The sequence below is a fragment of the Salvelinus namaycush genome, chromosome 1 (genome assembly GCF_016432855.1).
Source record: "Salvelinus namaycush isolate Seneca chromosome 1, SaNama_1.0, whole genome shotgun sequence".
Lineage (NCBI taxonomy): Eukaryota > Metazoa > Chordata > Actinopteri > Salmoniformes > Salmonidae > Salvelinus > Salvelinus namaycush.
Genome location: NC_052307.1, coordinates 20328463 through 20352854, shown reverse-complemented (window position 1 = coordinate 20352854; position 24392 = coordinate 20328463). Strand labels below are relative to the sequence as shown.

General features: G+C 43.0%; 1 protein-coding gene across 1 annotated transcript; it reads right to left on the bottom strand.

The window, feature by feature from the left end:
- Positions 1–871: 871 nt before the first annotated feature.
- Positions 872–24188, bottom strand: ift81 (intraflagellar transport 81 homolog). The gene is made up of 18 exons (XM_039001715.1): positions 23793–24188; positions 23466–23569; positions 22173–22353; positions 21439–21528; positions 21241–21306; positions 20809–20919; positions 20447–20531; positions 17668–17831; positions 17413–17508; positions 12843–12989; positions 9494–9643; positions 7459–7587; positions 5632–5721; positions 3737–3823; positions 3454–3525; positions 3268–3353; positions 2827–2872; positions 872–1837 (listed from the first exon to the last, which is right to left on the bottom strand). The coding sequence occupies exons 1-18, from the start codon at positions 23934–23936 to the stop codon at positions 1655–1657; spliced, it is 2031 nt and encodes a 676-aa protein (XP_038857643.1). The 5' UTR covers positions 23937–24188; the 3' UTR covers positions 872–1654.
- Positions 24189–24392: the final 204 nt, after the last annotated feature.

Sequence of the window (24392 nt, the reverse complement as noted above, 5' to 3'; positions counted from 1 at the left end):
AGAACTACTCGCTAATAAGTATACAAAAGTTCCAGAGAATCTATAAGAATATATTTTTATGAACAAAGTTAAATGAGAAGTACAACAGGATATTATGTAACTCATATAATATATACACTGAACACAAATATAAACTCAACATGTAAAGTGTTGGTCCCATGTTTCATGAACTGAAAAAAACAAACAATTTTTTTCATACGCACAAAAAGTGTATTTCTCTCAATTTAGTGCACAAATTTGTTTGCACCCCTATTAGTGAGCATTTCTCCTTTGCCAATATAATCCATCCACCTGTCAGGTGTGGCATATCAAGGAGCTGATTAAACAGCATGATCATTACACAGGTGCACCTTGTGCTGGGGACAATACAAGGCCACTCTGAAATGTGCAGTTTTGTCACCCAACACAATGCCACAAATGTCTCAAGTTTTGAGGGAGCATGCAATTGGCATGCTGACTGCAGGAATGTCCACCAGAGCTGTTGCCAGAGAATTGAATGTTCATTTCTCTACCAAAAGATCCCTCCAAAAAAAACGGAGAATTTGGCAGTATGTCCAACTGGCCTCACAACCGCAGACCACGTGTGACCACGCCTGCCCAGGACCTCCACATCCGGCTTCTTCACCTGCGGGATTGTCTGAGTGGGGGGTGGTGGTGCTGAGGAGTATTTCTGTCTGTAATAAAGCCCTTTTGTGGAGAAAAACTAATTCTAATTGGCTGCGCCTGGCTCCCCAGTGGGTGGGACTGGCTGCCAAGTGGGTGGGCCTATGCACTCTAAGGCCCACCCATGGCTGTACCCCTGCCCAGTCATGTGAAATCCATAGATTAGGGCCTAATGAATTTATTTAAATTGACTGATTTCCTTATATGAATTGTAACTCAGTAAAATCTTTGAAATTGTTGCATGTATATTTTTGTTCAGTATAATTTATGTAACAAATAAAGGTGTTACATAGAGGTGTTACAAAGAAATAGACTTCACCAAAGTACAAGATGCAAGAAAATTATGCTTGATTAGTTCACTCTGCACTGTCCCGTCTGAACCAGAGGCCCAGTTGAATTCCAAAACTGGCAAGCTCCTTTACCCAAGGTCGTGGCTGTTGTTTCCCAAAATAACTGAGTGCAGCTGCGTCCCAAGTGCAACACATTGTACGCTGTTATCTTTAGACACATAGATTTAAGCTGTATTCTTAAAATGGAGGCTGTGGATTTGTTTAAAGTCAGAGGGCCAGAGAGAGTTAAACATCTTATCTGGCTGAAACCTCCTGGTACATGTGTCCCTTTGGTTCTGGATTCATCAGGCAACTCTCACAATATCATCACCAGAAAGGTGTTCCTCACAGGAGATAAATCAGTTAAACTAAATCCTACTTTGGGATTATTTACAAAAAAACACAAATCGCTAACTAAACCAGGATTAACACAGATTGGATGAATGGAATCCTTTTAACTGTAGGCGATGAAAGCAGAGTAGTTTTGATACATGAAGAGTAATTATCTCACCTAAAAATAGATATAATGCAAGACAAACAGAACAGATTAATTAACTATAACTGGCTAACTAAGTACAGTAGTTAGATGAGTGAGAAGTCCTGGTCATTGTGGTAGAGCTTAGTGTACCCGAGTTGGCCCTGCTTTAATATTCTCCTCGTCCTCACAGCACCAGCCTATCCTCACCGCCCTCCTGGATGACCTGGCCAATGGAGGCTTGGCTCTGGGCCCTCAGGAAGCACTGGCGCTTGCACTCCAACAGCTGTTCCAGGTCGCGCCACATCTTCACCTGCTTCATGTTCGGCCCATGGCTCTCCCTCACAGTCTTCTGCTGCTCACGCAACTTCTGTTGTTGTCCAAAGGGAAAGACTAAGAATTAATGTCAGCCCAACATGCATACAGTGTATGATCAGCATTGTTAAATGGCCTTTTTCAGTTGAATACCTTTTCATTATAAATTGCAAGGCAAGCCATCCTTTTATAAATGAACGGGAAGCTTGACCAACCAAATACTTACTAGGAATTAGCATATAGCCTATTCATAACCCTAAAAAAGAAGTAGCTTGTCACGAATGTGACAGGGGTGGGGAAATGTAGATGAGTGTAGATGAGGACTAGGACAGAGCTAGGGTAGAGAGAAATCCGCATGCATCCCTCCAGCTGCTCCAGTGATGAGGATGGACATTGTGTTATACAAGCTGCACCTATACTGGTGTGCAGTGGTGGTCGGTGCCGTAAAAATGTTTGTATGAGCATGGACTTATTTCTATTACAGCATATTGTGTAAGTCTATAGAAGGGGGTGAGAACCATGAGCCTCCTAGGTTTTGTAGTGAAGTTAATGTACCGAGAGGAGGATGGAAGCTAGCTGTCCTCTCGGCTACACCATGGTGCTACCCTAGAGAGTGCTGTTGAAGCTACTGTAGATCTTCATAAATAACAGTGTGTTTTAATCAATTATTTTTTATGTGAATATATTTAGTATAGTTTTATTTAAAAAGGATTACTCTTTTAATGTTTCACAATTTTTATGAAATTCACTGAGGAGGTTGGTCCTCCCCTTCCTCCTCTGAGGAGCCTCCACTGCTGGTCTACTGCAGCAGCACGTCTACATTACAGCTTGTCTACTGGGCCAAATGGTTTAGCAGGAATGCAGCTGAGCCCCCTCTGCCATACCCTTCCTCCTCTCTGGCATCCCTCTTATCAGGGTGAAAAAGAAAGGAACCCAAAGTATGGTGCCTGTGTTTGCAGGGGATCCATTTCAGATGCCAGTGCAGCACAGGATTGGCACCGTGCCTGCACCCTGACAAAGCACAAACAGCACCTCTCTGCTCACCTTGCCCAGGGACTCCTGCTCTGCAATGTTCTTCATGTACTGCTCCCTGTGAAACAGCCAGGGGGTCAGAGTTCATGTGAGCTTTTTCACTTTCGCAAGCTCAACGCTGCTATTATGACATTACTGTGAGTTTTACAAGGAAAATACTACCTGGTAGTTGAATAACAACATAGCAAACATCCATAACATATTTTATTAAACCAGTAATATATATATATTTACATATTTTTCTATAGCAAAGCAATACTTCTGGACACACTTGGAAATGAGGGTGACCTATTAGGGTGAATCTACTAACAGACTGTGTGAGTGTGTCCTTTGAGGGAGGTATAGGGGGAGGTGGGTGGCAACAGTAGCATACAGTATGCACCCATTGTGTTGTTATCGTAGCATATGGAGGTGACTGCGGTAATAGAAGTCCTAAGCAGCTGGCAGACTCACCTGATGGTCTTCCTCCTCTCTTGCGGATCAGGAGACACGTAAGCCTTCATCTCCTCTGCTGCTCGCTGCATTTGCATCTCAATGATCTGTGAAGAGAGAGAGAGATGGGCAGAGAGAGAGAGCTCTGGTTGACGGTCACAGAACAGGTGTTGGGGGAGGGGATTGTTTGCTACCTGAACCACTTACCTCTTTCATGCAGTTGATATAGTGGTATCGGTTTTCCTCCTGAGCCATCTCCTCCCTCAGAGCTCTCACCTCCTGCAATGGAGGTGGTGAATGAAAACATGTGGCAATAGGAAACGGAAGCATCAGGCCTGAAGCATCAGATGCTTGTTGCTATGGCAGTACTGAACTGGTCCTCACGCAGAGCACATTCCAATGATGTAAATAGAGAAGATTTGATATGTGGTGATCTGTTGGGTGTGTTAGTAGATAGGCCAGGGGTCTACACATAGCATTCATATTATACCTGCTCTAGTTTGGATCGGTTACTCTCCAGACCTGCAGCACAGCTGTCATACTGGGCCTTCTTTTCCTCATACTCTTGAGTTAGCTCCTGTCATGAAAGAAATACCCATTCACAGATACATGAACCCAAAGGAATACCCATTCACAGATATATAAACACAAAGAGATACACATACATGGACATATTCTATAGTATTTAAAAAGACAGAGTACAATGACAACACTTTTCACCATTATAGTATGTTATGTATGCAAAAGTTCTAGTTTCCCCAACCCCTTTCATATCATTATCAGATCAAAGCACATGTATTTGCACCGTTTTACTTAAGCATAAGCTCTAGCTGAGTATATTCATACATTTCTGACATAACTTTTCATCATTAGTAAATGTTAGCCAGTATGATGGTCAACCAACTCAGGGAACACAATCTGGAAAATATGATCCCCAGCTTTAGCTGAGAGATGTGAGGTGCTTTCCCTGTCGTACACTATACACATAGACTATGTTTCAATTATCGTTAATGGACTCCACAAAAATCCTGCATGAAGTCAACAGCAGCTGGCTGATGCCTCAGGGTTTTCCCCCCTTCTTTTGTCAAATCTCTTGGCCTTATGTCATGATTTGTAATGCTTTTTAATCTGTGGTTGTACAGTACCAGTCAAAAATTGACACACCTACTAATTCAAGGGTTTTTCTATATTTTGACTATTTTCTACACTGTAGAATAATAGTGAAGACATCAAAACTATGAAATAACACATGTGGAATCATGTAGTAACCAAAAGTGTTAACAAATCAAAATATATTTTATATTTGAGATTCTTGAAAGTAGCCACCCTTTGCCTTGATGACATCTTTGCACACTCTTGGCATTCTCTCAACCAGCTTCATGAGGTAGTGGAATGCATTTCAATTAATAGGTATGCCATGTGAAAAGTACATTTGTGGAATTTCTTTCCTTCTTAATGCGTTTGAGCCAATCAGTTGTGTTGTGACAAGGTAGGGGTGGTATACAGAAGATAGCCCTATTTGGTAAAAGACCAAGTCCATATTATGGCAAGAACAGCTCAATAAGCAAAGAGAAACGACAGTCCATCATTACTTTAACACATGAATGTCAGTCAATGCGGAAAATTTCAAGAACTTTCAAAGTTTCTTCAAGTGCAGTGGCAGAAATCATAAAGTGATATGATGAAACTGGCTCTCATGAGGACCGCCACAGAAAAGGAAGACCCAGAGTTACCTCTGCTGCAGAGGATAAGTTAATTTGAGTTACCAGCCTTTGCACACTCTTGGCATTCTCTCAACCAGCTTCACCTGGAATGCTTTCCATTGCTCGTGTTTCTTGGCCCAAGAAAGTCTCTTCTTCTTATTGGTGTTCTTTAGTAGTGGTTTCTTTGCAGCAATTCAACCATGAAGGCTTGATTCACGCAGTCTCCTCTGAACAGTTGATGTTGAGATGTGTTTGTTACTTGAACTCTGAAGCATTTATTTGGGCGATTGCATTTTTTTGTGCTCAGCATATGTGGGAACTTTTTCAAGACTCTTGGAAAAGCATTCCAGGTGAAACTGGTTGAGAGTATGCCAAGAGTGTGCAAAGCTGTCATCAAGGCAAAGGGTGGCTACTTTGAAGAATTTAAAATCTATTTTGATTTGTTTAACACTTTTTTGGTTACTATATGATTCCATATGTGCTATTTTATAGTTTTGATGTCTTCACTATTAGTCTACAATGTAGAAAATAGTAAAAATAAAGAAAAGCCCATGAATGAGTAGGTGTGTCCAAACTTTTGACTGGTACTGTACATTTAGCTTATTCTATAGACACAGCTCTGTGTAATGACACAATTTGAAGATGAAACTGCAGAAAACGTTTTATAGCATGTGACGTTCACCTGACACTGCTGTCTCAAAGGCCTCAGTTCCTTTATGATCGGAGCAAGGGCAGACTTTTTCTCCACTATTGTTGAGTTCAGTTTCTTCACCTGAAAAAAAGCATCACATATTTCAACCCATCTGCCAACATCCTGATTTGGTGGGAAAAGTAATCCACAGAAATGTCAGTTAAAGATGACTATGACCATAATAATCATTATAAACTCAGCAAAAAAAGAAACGTCCCTTTTTCAGGACCATGTCTTGAACCGTCAGTGCTCAGACTGTCCGCAATAGGCTGAGAGAGGCTGGACTGAGGGCTTGTTGTAAGGCAGGTCCTCACCAGACATCACCGGCAACAACGTCGCCTATGGGCACAAACCCACCGTCGCTGGACCAGACAGGACTGGCAAAAAGTGCTGTTCACTGACTAGTTGCGGTTTTGTCTCACCAGGGGTGATGGTTGGATATGCGTTTATCGTTGAAGGAATGAGCATTACACTGAGGCCTGTACTCTGGAGCGGGATCGAGTTGGAGGTGGAGGGTCCGTCATGGTCTGGGGCGGTGTGTCACAGCATCATCGCGCTGAGCTTGTTGTCATTGCAGGCAATCTCAAAGCTGTGCGTTACAGGGAAGACATCCTCCTCCCTCATGTGGTACCCTTCCTGTAGGCTCATCCTGACATGACCCTCCAGCATGACAATGCCACCAGCCATACTGCTCACTCTGTGCGTGATTTCCTGCAAGACAGGAATGTCAGTGTTCTGCCATGGCCAGCAAAGAGCCCAGATCTCAATCCCATTGAGCACATCTGGAACCTGTTGGATCAGAGGGTGAGGGCAGGGCCATTCCCCCCAGAAATGTCCGGGAACTTGCAGGTGCCTTGGTGGAATAGTGGGTGTAACATCTCACAGCAAGAACTGGCAAATATGGTGCAGTCCATGAGGAGGAGATGCAATGCAGTACTTCATGCAGCTGGTGGCCACACCAGATACTGACTGTTACTTTTGATTTTGTTCAGGGTTTGTTTTGATTTTGACTGTTACTTTTGATTTTGTTCAGGGACACATTATTACATTTCTGTTAGTCACATGTCTGTTGAACTTGTTCAGTTTGTGTCCCAGTTGTTGAATCTTGTTATGTTCATACAAATATTTACACATGTTAAGTTGCTGAAAATAAAACGCAGTTGACAGTGAGAGGACGTTTCTTTTTTTTTGCTGAGTTTATGTCACCTGTGTTGTACACAAGCAGGGGCCTTACAGGGTGTGCATTCAGAGGCAAACCTATCTAAGGCCAAACAGGAGATTGTGAAGTGAGTGAAAGTCAACTTTGTGACTACAGCCAGGGATGTTTGAATCATTGGCAGCAGCACAAGTGTGCAAGCTGCCAGCTTTAACCACAAGCCCTGACTACCCTTTAAATAATTTCAAAAACATCTTGGACTGGGGCCTAAACGGCTGCAACTGGTTCTATTTGGACTTCAATGCAATGGGATGACAGATTGATAAAACAGAGTGATTTGGTGATCCAACTTGGCTTAAAACTCAGCAATTACTCTTCCTTTCCCCACAAAAAGACAGATTAATTACGCACAAGTGGTATTTCAAAACGTATCAAGTCACTAAATCAATGCAAATAAATCAATGACACAAACAAAACAGGACTAGAACACTTCTGGTAAAACAAATTGTGCTGTGTTTGTGTAGCCCATTAGAAGGGGCGTCTGAACGCAATCAGCATGATCCTGTGACTGAGTATGGGTGGTCTGGAGTGGGGAAAGATCTATCACTGTGGTAAAGTGACATGCTACTCAGACAGTGGCTCCGATCCCCTGATATAGTCACCATTTCTGACATGTCGTCCAGCGAGCGCCCCTTCATCTCGTCCAGTTCACTCTTGATGGCTGACACTCTCTCCAGTTCCTCCTGAGTGTCACTGTACCCAGAGATCCCCTTCTGTGCCTCCATGGATTGCTAAATGGACCACAATAAGAGCATGAGAGGGCATATGGGGTGATACATCAGTAACTACACAAAATATGACAGCCTTGTAATGCAGCAGCATAAAATGATGCGATTGTGTCCAGTGTTAGAATCCTGAGGCAAATGTCAGTTTAGGGATTGGACCAGGCAAGAGTTCACTAGAAACACCTGGCACTTGAGCAATGTAGTCTACACCCACATGAGCTGCAAGGCAGTAAGATGAAATCAGTGAATTCAAGTTAATAGTTTGCAATGAGTAAACCTCCATGTAATGTATACAGTGGCTCACCTGACTTAATTGTTAATGATTCGTTTGCACCATGTCAACAAATGTAAGCCTATAGCTATGACTCAGAAACGGTGGTTGAGGAAGTTCCGCAGCATTATCAAGGACCCCACACACCCCAGCCACGGGCTGTTCTCTCCCTTACCGTCGGGCAGACGGTGTCGGAACATGAGGTCTGATACCAACAGGCTCAGAGACACTTTATCTACAAGCCATCAGACTGCTGAACACTTGAACTAGACTGACCACCTGCACTGACTTTCCACACCCACACATATATTCATGCTACACACACATCACAACTGCACAATTTAAACACTTGGCCCCAATCCCCCCTTCCCTGATACATGTGTAAATATTGGACTATAAATTGTGCCTTCCTATATTATGCTTACGCTAAAATGTACTATTCTATTCTACTGCCATTTACTTTATGTTTGTACTCGTATCTTTTATTATTTCTTATTGTTGTTGTATTGTCGAGAAGGAACCTGCAAGTAAGTATTTCGTTGGACGGTGTTTACCATGTACATCCTGTACATAAGACTAATAAAACTTGAAACTTGAAACAGTGACTGAGTTACTCCCTCTCTTTCTGGGAGGATATATAGCAGCATGGAGCCTAGTCCTGAAATGACCCCTGGCGCCTGTGCTCGAAGCACTGTGAAGGGTTGTGTCCATACAAACAGGCAGGGGTCAGCTCAACACCTGGGAGTAGAGGCCACTTTGTTCTCCAAGAAGAGAAGATTACATGCGGTTGAGATAGCAGGACGTGTGTGTGGTCTATTATATGAGTGAGAAATCTGTGATCTATGAAAATAAACACAATTTCCTTCCCATGTAGCACCCATCCCTCCTGCAGATCTGTTCACAGATAAAGACTGAATGTAAATGACCTCATTAAATGACATTATAATATTTGGTTCTGATATGAATAGTTCACAGTTGCAAGCTGGGCTTCTAGTAAGTTTTGGGTTATACAGTAGGCTATAACCAACATTGTTGCAGCAAATGGTTCATAGTTGTAGGTTGAAGGGGTTGGACTGGGGACTGGACTGGGGTTGGACTGGGGACTGGACTGGGGTTGGACTGGGGACTGGGGTTGGACTGGGGACTGGACTGGGGTTGGACTGGGGACTGGGGTTGGACTGGGGACTGGACTGGGGTTGGACTGGGGACTGGGGTTGGACTGGGGACTGGACTGGGACTGGGGACTGGGGTTGGACTGGGGTGACTAGGTGGGTGAGTGATGGGAACAGGAATGCAGGTGGTGAGAGGAGAGGGCTCAGACACTAACATCCACTGATTTAAAAAAATACCAGCGTCAGACAGAGACAAGAGCAGATTCAGCCATCGCAAATAGCAGCAGCCCAGCCCTTACTGTGTCAGCCAGGCTATCAGCAAGTCAGGAGCTGGGAGGGAACGGAGGTGTGAAGTCATTTCCAGGAAGGTATGTCACTTTACTGTTAATGTACATTGCATGAACAAGGGCAGGATGGAAAGGTAAGTGTCCCACTATACACATACAGGGGCTTCTATGAGGTATGGAGGGGAGCAGGTAGGGTGGTAGGGTGGATTGCTGCGAAGGGGATTGCTGTGGTGCATAGTTACCAGTTGCTGTTGGCCGACCTCGTGCCTCTGTTTTAGAATTTCCTCTGTCCGCTGCAAGACCCCATACTCAGCTCTCAGCTCGGTAATCTCCTGCCGCTTCTTCTTGAACACCGTCCCCTTGCTGCGCAGTTTCCCGACAAAACGTTTAAACTGAGAAGAATCGAGAGAGACTATTGTCATGAAAGATATGCTAAGAGAAATGGAACGAGACAGAAATGACAACATAAAAACTTTTTGATTTTTTTTTTTTACTTTCTTCCCACACAGATCAAACGTCAGTGAAGAAAAAGTAAATACACAAGGGAAACCACATCTTGAAGCAAGGTCATCCCCTTCAGTTTCTACTGAGACAGACATGACCCATGTCTGAGAGAGTGAGTTGGGGAGTGTGAAAAAGAGAGAGTTACTGTAATGTGGCTTAGTATCCAGCAGTGATGGAACAATGTAAACTGTTCTTGGAGAAGACAAATGCTGAGGGTGAGGCAGTACTGGGGGGTCGAGGTGCCTCAGACTCCTGTGCATGTCAAAATGTATTCCTTCTGGAGAATCCCAGAAAATGTCCTGTAAGTCACTTGGGGCATGCATGTCTTGTGCGCAAGAATGTATGGTTTGTTTTATTTTGGGACATCAAGGGCAGACAAGGTTGAGAGGGAATTAGCAGCCAGAATAAGGCTGCGTAGCATTCCCTCGTCACATCCAATATGTCCCCGAAACAGCTGCTAAATTATCCAACACAACTTTGAAGGGTTTGAACTATTTATCATGACCCTGTGTCAGACACACACATACTCAGAACAGGAGGATAGTTCTGGAAAATGCAGCACATTGGGATAGTTAAGCAGTAAGGCCCGAGGGGGTGTGGTATATGGCCAATATACCACGGCTAAGGGTTGTTCTTACGCACTACGCAACGCAGAGTGCCTGGATACAGCCTTTAGCCGTGGTATATTGGCCATATTTCACAAACCCCAGAGGTGCCTTATTGTTATTATAAACTAGTTACCCACGTAATTAGAACAGTAAATATATATTTTTTGCCATACCCATGGTATACGGTCAGATATAACACGGCTTTCAGCCAAAATCAGCATTCAGTGTTCGAACCACCCAGTTATTAATAGATAATGAAACATTGTGCCCATACAGTATATGCACTGAGCATATTTATAAATAGCAGTAACCTACTATATGTGAAATCCATTTTTGCAAGGTGAATAGCTTTTCCAGACTGAGCAAAAACATCTGTTATTTACGTTGGGGGAATTTGGGGTGTAAGTGAACAGAAAGCATGATTATTTCCATGACAGACTGACCTAGTGAATCCAGGTGGAAGCTATGATCCCCTATTGATGTCACTTGTTAAATCCACTTCAAATCATTGTCGATGAAGGGGAGGAGACAGGTTAAAGAAGGATTTTTAAGCCTTGCGACATGGTTTGTGTATGTGGCCATTCAAAGGGTAAATGGGCAAGACAAAGGGTTTACGTGCCTTTGAATGGGGTATGGTAGTAGGTTTGTGTCAAGAACTGCAATGCTGCAGGGTTTTTCATGCTCAACAGTTTCCTTTGTATATCAAGGATGGTCCACCACTCAAAGGATATCCAGCCAACTTGACACAACTGTGGGAAGCACTGGAGTCAACATGGGCCAGCATCCCTGTGGAACGCTTTGACACCTTGTAGAGTACATTCCCTGACGAATTGAGGCTGTTCTGAGACCAAAAACTCAATATTAGGAAGGTGTTCTTAATGTTTTGTACACTCAGTATATGTAATGATGGAACACTAGCAACATGGTGGACTAGTTTGTAGTGGGTGTAAAAGCAAGCTAACTGAGGATGAGCAGTTGCTGGGTGACATGTGATGACATGTTAGCAGCATAATGGAAAATACCTCTGATAAGGTGCTCATTTCCACCATGACCCATGGACCCCAGGAGAGACTGATAAGCCCAGTGTGACTAGACCCTTTCCATTTACCATAAATCCCCTGACTCCCCCTCCCTTCTGTTCTCACCTACTGTTACCATACTGAGAAAAAGTCAGGTTTAGAGTTTCCTTTCACATCAAACACACTCACTCATTATCCAGAGGAGCAGATGAAACCACACACTTTGAACAGGGCACGGAGGAGAGCAGGGAGAAAGTGGATGCTATTTCAGACATGCAGCTCCTGTGCTTCGCCAGCCTGTCCAGCTGTCAGCGCAATGTTTTCACTGAGTGTGGAACACCTGCCCATAAACCACTCAGACAACATATGGGTACAGCACATGCCCTATGCATCAGCTACCACCAACTATATAGACCTGTTAATGGCCGAAGGTCGCGCTGCAAACAGGAACAGGCTTAGTCTGAGATGTGAAGAGTGGTCGTTCTCTTTATCCTTGATCTTACAGAGCCAGGCACAGGGTGTGTTGACACACAGGAGTGATGGCTCCTGGCACTATGTTGCAGAAGCAAAAAAGCACTCAAATTTGAGAGACCTTTCTCTGCCAATGGTTAATACTAAGTGATCTAACCAAACATGGCGTCAAAGCACGCATGGCTCTCAACCTTTGCCTCTCCTGAGTCCGTAGGGGAGTTGGAGCGATGGGACAAGACTAACTACCAATTGGATATCCCGAAAAAGCGATAAAAGTAAAAAATATAAACAAAACCTCATGACAGTTTGTTTTCTTTGCGGTAAAATATCCTCCATAGATGTCAAAGTTAGTTGAAGGATTTACACTGAAATAGTTTGTTTTGCTGAATTAATTAAGAATATTTACACAATAGAGATATAAAAATAAAATACATTTCAGACAGTTTGTTAAATACTGTCCTGGTTCCGGGTAGTCCCTGTTGTGGTCTATTTTTAACCTTGCATGGGAAAGTGGGAGAGTGAGGGGAACAGGGATAAGTAGCATTAGCCTGTGAGCTCCACTATGTTTACATAAGAGCAGAAATAGCGTCTCATGTTCACTGGGATCCACAACTACCGCACGTCACCCTTATCAACAAAGTTTATGTATCGTAGTAGATGTAAGCAAACAGTAGAATGTTTAATCAATCTACCCCTAAAGATGGAAAATATATGATCTCTGATGCATTTTACTATCTTCTGAGAAAGTTTGGATAGTGATGTTCAGTTTTGAGTGGTGGGCAACTGTACAACGTAGCAAGTGATTACTGAGCAGATTGTATATAATGGTAGCAGTTTTTTTGCTGCAAAATGACAATATTTCAATCACCTCAAAAAAGTATCTGACCCTAGACATTGACTGGTGAGGAAGGTGATTACTATTGGTGTGGATGATGATGTTCAGACAAGAGTATTGAGCTATGAGAGGCGGTTAGTTACTGTAATGTTACCTCATCTCCCCGGATGACCTCGTCTCCGTCCTGGTCTCGTGCCTGGCTGTTCTTCTGGTTCAGCTCTCTGTCTAGTGCAGCTAGCTCCTCCCGGGCCTCCTGCAGCTCCTCCGCCTTCGCCTCCTTCTTACGAATTATAATCGATGCCTGAAGAGCCACACCAGTCATATTATTACAGATACAGTCCATACAGATACAGCCAGCATATATACGGTGCCTTCGGAAAGTATTCAGAACCCTTGACTTTTTCATCATTTTGTTTACGTTACAGCCTTATTCTAAAATGGATTTAAAAAAATGTTTAACTCTGCAATCTACAAACAATACCCCAAAATGACAAGGCGAAAACAGGGTTTTAGACATTTTCGCAAAGTAAAGTAAAGTAAACAACAGAAATACCTTATTTACATTAGTATTCAGACCCTTTGCTATGAGTTTCGAAATTGAGCTCAGGTCCATCCTGTTTCCATTGATCATCTTTGAGATGCTTCTACAACTTGATTGGAGTCCACCTGTGGTAAATTCAATTGATTGGACATGATTTGGAAAGGCACACACCTGTCTATATAAGGTCCCACAGTTGACAGTACATACCAGAGCAAAAACCAAGCCATGAGGAATTGTCCGTAGAGCTCCGAGACAGGATTGTGTCGAGGCACAGATCTGGAAAAGGGTACCAAAACATTTCTGCAGCATTGAAGGTCCCCAAGAACACAGTGGCCTTCATATTTCTTAAATGGAAGAAGTTTGGAACCACCAAGACTCTTCCTAGAGATGGCCGCCTGGCTAAACTGAGTAAACGGTGGAGAAAGGCCTTGGTCAGGGAGGTGACCAAGAACCCGATGGTCACTCTGACAGAGCTCCGGAGTTCCTCTGTGGAGATGGGAGGACCTTCAAGAAGGACAACCATCTCTGCAAGACTCCACCAATCAGGCCTTTATGGTAGAGTGGCCAGACGAAAGCCACTCGTCAGTAAAAGGCACATGACAGCCTGCTTGGAGTTTGCCACAAGGCACCTAAAGACTCTCAGACCATGAGAAACAAGATTCTCTGGTCTGATGAAACCAAGATTGAACTCTTTGGCCTGAATATCAAGTGTCACCTCTGGAGGAAACCTGGCTCCATCCCTACGGTGAAGCATGTTGGTGGCAGCATCATGCAGTGGGGATGTTTTTCAGTGGCAGGGAGACTAGTCAGGATCGAGGCAAAGATGAACAGAACAATGTACAGAGAGATCCTTGATGAAAACCTGCTCCAGAGTGCTCAGGTCCTAAGACTGGGGCAAAGGTTCACCTTCCAACAGGACAATGACTCTAAGCACACAGCCAAGACAACGCAGGAGTGGCTTCAGGACAAGTCTCAATGTCCTTGAGTGGTGCAGCCAGAGCCCGGAATTGAACCCAATCTAACATCTCTGGAAAGACCTGAAAATAGCTGTGCAGCAACACTCCCCATCTAACCTGACAGAGTTTGAGAGGATCTGCAGAGAAATGTGAGAAACTCCCCAAATACAGAGCCAAGCTTGTAGCGTCATACCCAAGAAGACTCGATGCTGTACAGTAATCGCTGCCAAAGGTGCCTCAACAAAGTACTGAGTAAAGGGTCTGAATTCTTATGTAAATGTAACATTTCAGTTTTTAAAAATAAATAAATTAGCCAACATTTCTAAACCTGTTTTTGCTTTGTCATTATGGGGTATTCTGTGTAGATTGATGAGGAAAAAAATAAATGTAATCAATTTTAGAATAAGGCTGTAACGTAACAAAATGTGGAAAAAGTAATGGGGTCTGAATACTCTGAATATGTCAAGTTTGGACACACCTATTCATTCATGGGTTTTTCTTTATTTTTACTATTTTCTACATTGTAGAATAATAGACGACATCAAAACTATGAAATAACACATATGGAATCATGTAGTAACCAAAAAAAGTGTTATAATATATTTTAGATTCTTCCCTTTACCTTGATGACATTTAGAAATTTTTCTCATTGACTGACCTTGTGTTAAAGTAATGATGAAGTGTCGTTTCTCTTTGCTTATTTGAGCTGTTCTTGCCATAATATGGCCTTGGTATTTTACCAAATAGGGCTAACTTCTGTATACCACCCCGACCTTGTCACAACACAACTTATTGGCTCAAATGCAATTAACTTTTAACAAGGCACACCTGTTAATTGAAATGCATTCCAGGTGACTACCTCAAGAAGCTGGTTGAGAGAATGCCAAGAGTGTGCAAATCTCTTATTCAAAAAAAAAAAAAGAATTAACCCCTTTTTTCTCCCCAATTTTGTGGTATCAAATTGGTAGTTACAGTCTTGTCCCATCGCTGCAACTCCTGTACGGACTCGGGAGAGTCGAAGGTCGAGAGCCGTTCGTCCTCCGAAACACAACCCTGCCGAGCCGCACTGCTTCTTGACACAATGTCCGCATAACCCGGAAGCCAGCCGCACCAATGTGTCGGAGGAAACAGAGTGCATTGCATCTGGCCCGCCACAGGAGTCGCTAGAGCGCAATGGGACAAGAACATCCCTGCCGGCCAAACCCTCCTCTAACCCGGACGACGCTGGGCCAATTGTGCGCCGCCCCATGGGTCTCCCGGTTGCGGCCAATTGCGACAGAGCCTGGACTCAAACCCGGATCTCTAGTGGCACAGCTAGCACTGCGATGCAGTGCCTTAAACCACTGCACCACTCGGGAGGCCCTACTTCGTAGAATCTCAAATCTATTTTGATTTGTTTAACAATTTTTGGGTTACTACATGAATTCCATGTGTTATTTCATTGTTTTGATGTCTTCACTATTATTCTACAATGTAGAAAATAGTAAAAAATGAAGAAAACCCCTGGAATGAATAGGTGTCCAAACTTTTGACTGGTACTGTATATATATATATTTATTCTAATTCACACAAAATAACCAAGCAGAACCTGCACACATTTCACAGGTATAGAATAGTTTAGGAGATAAGGCTATCACAACAGTGACCAAACCAGAGCAGTTCATCCTAGATCTGCCTCACTATAGCAAAAGAGACAACAACAAAACAAAGTATTAAAATATCAATATGGTAACATGAATAAATATTTTAATAAAGTTGCCTCACTTCATCAGACAACATCAATCATCCACAAAAGTTCAAAGAGCCAGCAAACTCTTAACCATACACAAACAGCCAGCTCATACAAATTCATATAGCTGACAAAGACATGTCTGATTTAAACTCAGCAGAAAAAGAAACGTCCTCTCACTGTCAACTGCGTTTATTTTCAGCAAACTTAACATGTGTAAATATTTGTATGAACATAACAAGATTCAACAACTGAGACATAAACTGAACAAGTTCCACAGACATGTGACTAACAGAAATTGAATAATGTTTCCCTGAACAAAGGGGGAGGTCAAAATCAAAAGTAACTGTCAGGAACTGGTGTAACAGTCAGTACCAGCTGCATTAAGTACTGCAGTGCATCTCCTCCTCATGGGCTGCACCAGATTTGCCAGTTCTTGCTGTGAGATGTTACACCACTCTTCCACCAAGGCACCTGCAACTTCCCGGACATTTCTGGGGGGAATGGCCCTAGCCCTCATCCTCCGATCCAACAGGTCCCAGACGTGCTCAATGGGACTGAGATCCGGGCTCTTCGCTGGCCATGGCAGAACACTGACATTCCTGTCTTGCAGGAAATCATGCACAGAACGAGCAGTATGGCTGGTGGCATTGTCATGCTGGAGGGTCATCTCAGGATGAGGGAGGAGGATGTCTTCCCTGTAACGCTCAGCATTGAGATTGCCTGCAATGACAACAAGCTCAGTCCGATGATGCTGTGACACACCGCCCCAGACCATGACGGATCCTCCACCTCCAAATCGATCCCGCTCCAGAGTACAGGCCATGGTGTAACACTCATTCCTTCGACGATAAACGCGAATCCGACCATCACCTCTGGTGAGACAAAACCGCGACTCGTCAGTGAAGAGCACTTTTTGCCAGTACTGTCTGGTCCAGCGACGGTGGGTTTGTTCCCATAGGCAACGTTGTTGCCGGTGATGTCTGGTGAGGACCTGCCCTACAACAGGCCTACAAGCGCCCAGTCCAGCCTCTCTCAGCCTATTAGTCTAAGCACTGATGGAAGGATTGTGCATTCCTGGTGTAACTTGGGCAGTTGTTGTTGCCATCCTGTACCTGTCCCACAGGTGTGATGTTCGGATGTACCAATCCTGTGCAGGTGTTACACGTGGTCTCCCACTGCTAGGACGATCAGCTGTCCATCCTGTCTCCCTGTCGCTGTCTTAGACGTCTCACAGTACCGACATTGCAATTTTTTGCCCTGGCCACATCTGCATTCCTCATGCCTTTTATGAATTATCTTTGAAAGACAGGGTCCTGAAAAAGGGACGTTTCTTTTTTGCTGAGTTTAGTATCAATGACAGAGAATGGCATTCTGAAATTTACACAACATTCATCCTAGGTAATTGCTGGTGTTATGTCATATAATAATAAGGCTACTGTATCTCTGAAGAATGTGATAATAGAAAATAAGATTTTTTTTTATTTTTTTAAATCACCTGTTGCCTGAAAAGAGACAGTTTATCATCCATGGGGTCGTTTCGCATCATTCTTTTCTCAATCAGCAAGTTTATTTCAATGTTGTTTTCTCGAATCTGGACAAAGTGGGGAACAGTCAGACTTAAACTTTCAATTTGTCAGAAACAAACTTTTTGGCTATTGTCAGTCATTCTTGTTGTAATATGTGTGAACCAAATTTACCAAACTTGCAAAGCTCTATAGCTTAATTGCCCAGGTAGGTAGAGATATCTCACCTTGTCCTCTAGTTCCCCAAGCTCAGCTTGGCCCATGGCTGGCTCAGACACCACCTTCTGCAGGTACTGCACCATCCGTCTCTTACTCTCCAGCTCCTTGGGCAGTTTGTCAGACACCATGTAGGAGTTGAACTTGATCTCCTCTTCAAGCCTCTTCATTAAGCCTGAGATAGTGACAAAGACAAAGCTCGTTCTTACACCTTTGATCAGGATACCTCATTCTTTGAAACACAATGAGGCACACCTGCTCATTGAAGTAAAGGAGGGTGATATGCACATCTTAAACTTGAGACACCCGTTCATCATAATCATTTAAATTAGACAAGATCAAGAGTGTATGCATAACACTGTCTAAATTAACTATCTCAAGTAGAGGTCGACCGATTAATCGGAATGGCCGATTAATTAGGGCCGATTTCAAGTTTTCATAACAATCGGAAATCGGTATTTTTGGACACCGTTTTTTTTTACACCTTTATTTATCCTTTATTTAACTAGGCAAGTAAGTTAAGAACACATTCTTATTTACAAGGACGGCCTAGGAAAGGTGGGTTAACTGCCTTGTTCAGGGGCAGAATGACACATTTTTACCTTGTCAGCTTGGGGATTCAATCTTGCAACCTTACAGTTAACTAGTCCAACGCTCTAACCACCTGATTACATTGCACTCCACGAGGAGACTGCCTGTTACGCGAATGCAGTAAGAAGGTAAGTTGCTAGCATTAAACTTATCTTATAAAAAACAATCAATCAATCATAATCACTAGTTAACTACACATGGTTGATGATATTACTAGTTTATCTAGCGTGTCCTGCGTTGCATATAATCGATGCGGTGCGTATTCGCGAAAAAGGACTGTCGTTGCTCCAACGTGTACCTAACCATAAACATCAATGCCTTTCTTAAAATCAATACACAAGTATATATTTTTAAACCTGCATATTTAGTTATTATTGCCTGCTAACATGACTCGTTGCGAACTGTGAAAACTATTTCTTCCTAACAAAGACAGCGAACTTCGCCAAACGGGGGATGATTTAACAAAAGCGCATTTGCGAAAAAAGCACAATCATTGCACGACTGTACCTAACCATAAACATCAATGCATTTCTTAAAATCAATACACAAAAGTATATATTTTTTAAACCTGCATATTTAGCTAAAAGAAATCCAGTTTAGCAGGCAATATTAACCAGGTGAAATTGTGTCACTTCTCTTGCGTTCATTGCACGCAGAGTCAGTGTATATGCAACAGTTTGGGCCACCTAATTTGCCTGAATTTTACGTAATTATGACATAACATTGAAGGTTGTGCAATGTAACAGGAATATTTAGACTTAGGGATGCCACCCGTTAGATAAAATACGGAACGGTTCCGTATTTCACTGAAAGAATAAACGTCTTGTTTTCGAGATGATAGTTTCCGGATTCGACCATATTAATGACCTAAGGCTCGTATTTCTGTGTGTTATTATGTTATAATTAAGTCTATGATTTGATAGAGCAATCTGACTGAGCGGTGGTAGGCACCAGCAGGCTCGTAAGCATTCATTCAAACAGCACTTTCGTGCGTTTTGCCAGCAGCTTTTCGCTGTGCTTCAAGCATTGAGCTGTTTATGACTTCAAGCCTATCAACTCCCGAGATTAGGCTGGTGTAACCGATGTGAAATGGCTAGCTAGTTAACGGGGTGCGCGCTAATAGCGTTTCAAACGTCACTCGCTCTGAGACTTGGAGTGGTTGTTCCCCTTGCTCTGCATGGGTAACGCTGCTTCGAGGGTGGCTGTTGTCGATGTGTTCCTGGTTTGAGCCCAGGTAGGGCTACACTGTTACACTGGCAATACTAAAGTGCCTATAAGAACATCCAATAGTCAAAGGTATATGAAATACAAATCGTACAGAGAGAAATAGTCCTATAATTCTTATAACAACTACAACCTAAAACTTCTTACCTGGGAATATTGAAGACTCATGTTAAAAGGAACCACCAGCTTTCATATGTTCTCATGTTCTGAGCAAGGAACTTAAACGTTAGCTTTCTTAGATGGCACATATTGCACCTTTACTTTCTTTTCCAACACTTTGTTTTTACATTATTTAAACCAAATTGAACATGTTTCATTATTTATTTGAGGCTAAATTGATTTTATTGATGTATTATATTAAGTTAAAATAAGTGTTCATTCAGTATTGTTGTAATTGTCATTATTACAAATACATATTTTTTTTTTAATCCGCCGATTAATCGGTATCGGCTTTTTTTTGGTCCTCCAATAATCGGTATTGGTATTGAAAAATCATAATCGGTCGACCTCTAATCTCAAGGGCATGTAACCTCAACATAGACTGTGCTCTTAAATGCTGCTGTTGAGCTCTGATGCACAGTAGGCCTATATGAAACCGAAAACCATTACAAAATAGTCACATTAAGAAATGTTTTGATATGTGAAATTTTGAGTCATTGGATTGTCAAATTCTTTGTTGGTGTGCCACACACCAAGGTCTCATGTCTGTCTTTCTTCGCTTTCGTCATTTTTTAAACTGTAAATGTGTAAATCTCCTGTGTGATTGTAAAAAGGCTACTAGTAGATCAGGACAACAACAACAAAAAAGAGGCAAGTCCACATATGGTGAGCTCTAATGGACCACATCAAAGATCAGCATGATTACAGGGCCTTAATACATGTGAATCAATTAATAGAGATTCAGCCTGACCTGATGTGTCCCTGACCTTTCAACCAGCTGTGGCGTTGAGGGTGATGCAGAACATGCCTACTCACTCTCTGGCTTGGCATCTGCTGCTGCCTGTCGCAGGTCCTTCAGCTGCTGCTGAGATCTCTGCAGTCTCTGTTCTGCCTGGAAAAGCTGAACATATCCAAATGACAACACATACTTATCAGCATCTAAAAAAAAAAAACATCAAGTTTTAACCAACATCATGCTTATAAATCTACTTGTAGGTGAATTTGGAATATCTAATTGACAACAATCTGTGATAACATGTAGACCTTTCCCCTAAAGTCTGTATCACTTATTTGTACTCTGTATGCAGTAAAGTTGATCATATGGATAACAAAGCCTGTAAATTGGAAAGGTAGACAAAACAGGATGTAAACTAGACTAAGAAAAGTCAATTCATTACTTGGTTCTTCTGCTCTTGCTTCTGCTGAGCCAGAGACTCTTCTCTCTCCTTTTCCACCCGTAGTTGTCTGGCCAGTTCCAGCATCCGCTGGTGGTTGGAAACTGACTCCACCTGTTGGACACATAATAAACTGTGATACTGTGCCGGCATCTGAGTTTCACCTCACACGACTGCCAGGAGCCACTGCAACTGACTCAGTTCCCCCTTCTGGCATGGCTTAAAAGTATGACCCACTAAATGATCGCTCCATTACTCATCTGCCCTGTAAAAGGGTGAAACATTGAGCCTGTCAGATGCCTGTCTAGTCTCATTACCACGAGGAATCTCTTGGCGTGTATGAGAGGTCATGTTTTCATTACTCTGTGAATCCCTGTGAGTTCCAGGCATTATGACAGGGTGGGCTTCCTCAAACAGAATGCCTGCCTGCCTTACCCTCTTCTTCAGCCTCTCCACTCGCTTGATCAGCTGGTCCTTCTCCTCCTCCATAGCACCAATGTCCTGAGGTTAGGGAAAAGATTGTGTTTTAGCACTGTGTCTGTGCACATATCCCCATCTGTGGCTTAACTTAAGAGAATTCCATATGATACTAAGTGATGAGTGGAAAACATAAAATGTTGTTCCCGTTTTTACCTTTCTGATCTCTGCAGTGGAAAAGCCAGAGCTTTTCAGTTGCTCACACTCCTTGTGGTAGGTCTTGAATCCTTCCACTAATTCTTCATACTACAAAAACAACAGATCAAACACTATGAAACTATGAATCATATTTCTCAGTTATGCATCACATAGCATCTGTCAGAACCACAGTGACCTTTAAATAATAAAATAATGGTTTTAATCATGGCATCATTGTGTGATCTCTTTAGTCTAGTAAGAAGAGGAGCCATGATCCCATGTTAAATGTTATGCTGCATTCATAACCTAGTGGGAAGGTGGCATTTACCACGTATGACTAGGAAAAATCTACTTGAACATCCCTCCAACTGATAATTACTAGTGGGAAACTCATCTATCACCCCTGAGCTCTGACTTCTCACACATGCTGACCTCTGACATCACCTACTAAGGTAGAACAGCATTTTCGATAGTTAAATGAAACAGCAAAACATTATTTATAAAAAGCAATTAATTCATATGTTTTTTTTAAACACCATAATTTGTTTGCAGGCATTATAGCAGTACTTTTAGTTTATGGTTGATGCAGCTTGTTGGCCATGAGCCAATACGTGTTTCTGAATGAGTTCAAAACACGTGAATGCATCACCTTCCCACTTGGTTATGAATGCAGCATTATGCTTGCACCTTGAAGTCAGCGGGCAAATTGTTTTGCATGGCGGGCCAACGAATTTGCCCAATGTTAAACAAACCTGGTGATAGGTGTCAGTGATGACATCATCCTGCAGGAACTCAGCAGGCACCTCCAGCTTAACCAGGAAGCGAGCCAAGTAAGCTCTCTTCTTCAGCTCTGTGATCCTCTGCAGCAGCCAGTGAAGGATAGGGTGTATCACAGGCTTACTGCCAGTCACCAGGCCCTGTCTGAAACTGCTCCTGTATTAAAAAAGATAGGACAGTAAACACTCTGTGTTCTAATGCTGAAATCTGCCTGAGTGGCCGACCCCAGGTGGTAAGAGTAGGCAACAACACATCTGCCACGCTGATCCTTAACACTGGGGCCCCTCAGGGGTGTGTGCTTAGTCCCCTCCTGTATTCCCTGTTCACCCATGATTGCGTGGCCAAACGCGACTCCAACACTATCATTAAGTTTGCTGACAACACAATAGTGGTAGGCCTGATCACCGACAACAATGAGACGGCCTATAGGGAGGAGGTCAGAGAACTGGCAGTGTGATGCAAGGACAACAACCTCTCCCTCAATACGAGCAAGGCAAAGGAGTTGATCGTGCACTACAGGACAAGGCGGGCCGAACAGGCCCCCAATAACATCAACGGGGCTGTAGTGGAGCGGGTCGAGAGTTTCAAGTTTCAAGATTTGGCATGGGTCCCCAGATCCTCAAAAGGTTCTACAGCTGCACCATCGAGAGCATCCTGACCGGTTGCATCACCTCCTGGTATGGCAACTGCTCTGCATCTGACCGTAAGGTGCGACAGAGGGTAGTGCGAACGGCCCAGTACATCACTGGTGCCAAGCTTCTTGCCATCCAGGACCTATATAATAGGCGGTGTCAGAGGAAAGCCCATAAAATTGTCAGAGACTCCAGTCACCCAAGTTATAGACTTCTCTGCTACCACACAGCAAGCGGTACCGGAGTGCCAAGTCTAGGACCAAAAGGCTCCTCAACAGCTTCTACCCCCAAGCCATTAGACTGCTGAACAATTCATAAAAATCACCCCCCCCCCTTGTACACTGCTGCTACTTGCTGTTTGTTTGTTACCTATGTATAGTCCCTCCACCCCCACCTACATGTACAGATTACCTCAACTAGCCTGTACCCCTGCACACTGACTCGGTACTGGTGCCCCCTGTGCATAGCCTCGTTATTGTTATTGTGTTACTTTTTATTTTAGCCTACTTGGTAAATATTTTCTTCTTCTTGAACTGCACTGTTGGTTAAGGGCTTGTAAGATAGCATTTCACGGTAAAGTCTACACTTGTTGTAGACAAATAAAGTTTGATTTGATTTGATCAGAAGAATACTTACGGCTCAGACGTATTCCCAGGTGGTTTGTATTTCAACATCCCCAGCAGAGTGAACATTCTCTTTGCTGTCTGGTCAGGCATTTCTTCACGGATATCAATAGTTTGCTGAAATAAATAAAATATGATTTACAAGTAATTCACACATTTTACACACACTTTGGGTGACTGGTAAACACAATAGTAGTGGGGCTCCAAATGGGGCAGGTGTCATCATCAAGATAATACAATTTTAGGCATAATATCAACTGGGACAACTATATACACCACTGGACAACTCGTGATCAAGTATGGGGTTGTTGTGTACATTGCAAAACATCATTTGTCTCACCTTAGGGTCTATTTCGGCCAGAACATCGTTGAGAATTTGCAGAAGTTGCATTGGCTCCAGTGAGTCAAAGGTGATCAGGTTAAAGTTTTTCTTGAAGGGGTCTTTATTCAGGTGCTCAACAATAAATTTAAGTTGCTCGCTCATCTTGAAATCAACTGGTCAGCTAATGTTATTGCGAGGTAAAGAACTTTAGCTGCAAGCTAGTGAAGACGATTAGCTAGCAAAAAGTCAGAATCAACCTTAGCATTAGCTTGCTAGCTATTTACTAGCCTAGCTACCGTTACTTTCCGAGGTGGATAGCTTGAATCATAGCTAGCTACACGCTGACAAGCCCGTTCGTATGCACAAAGTGGCCAGCTGGCTTGTCCCCTTGTTTCTTTTGAGAAAAACTCGTTTTAAACCGCTAAGACAACGTGTACAGTCACAAGGCAATCCGTCTTGGAAACCAGACACAAGCGTCCTCGAGCTGGTTGCTAACAGGAAGTATTTCGGCTTGTTCAAGAGGGTCAGCCTGCAGTGGGTTCAGCCTGTGGAACATGCTGCGCAAGATTCTGCCAACTGCACACGCAGAGTTGCATGCGGGTTCTTGTCCGTCTGGAT

Coding starts and splice junctions, on each gene's coding strand:
- ift81 (XM_039001715.1), bottom strand. CDS start 23,936: ATGAGCGAGCAACTTAAATTTATTGTTGAGCACCTGAATAAAGACCCC. Junction 2,873..3,267: donor GAGAGGAGGAAGACCATCAG/GTGAGTCTGCCA, acceptor GCTGTTTCACAG/GGAGCAGTACATGAAGAACA. Junction 1,838..2,826: donor AGCAGGAGTCCCTGGGCAAG/GTGAGCAGAGAG, acceptor GGACAACAACAG/AAGTTGCGTGAGCAGCAGAA.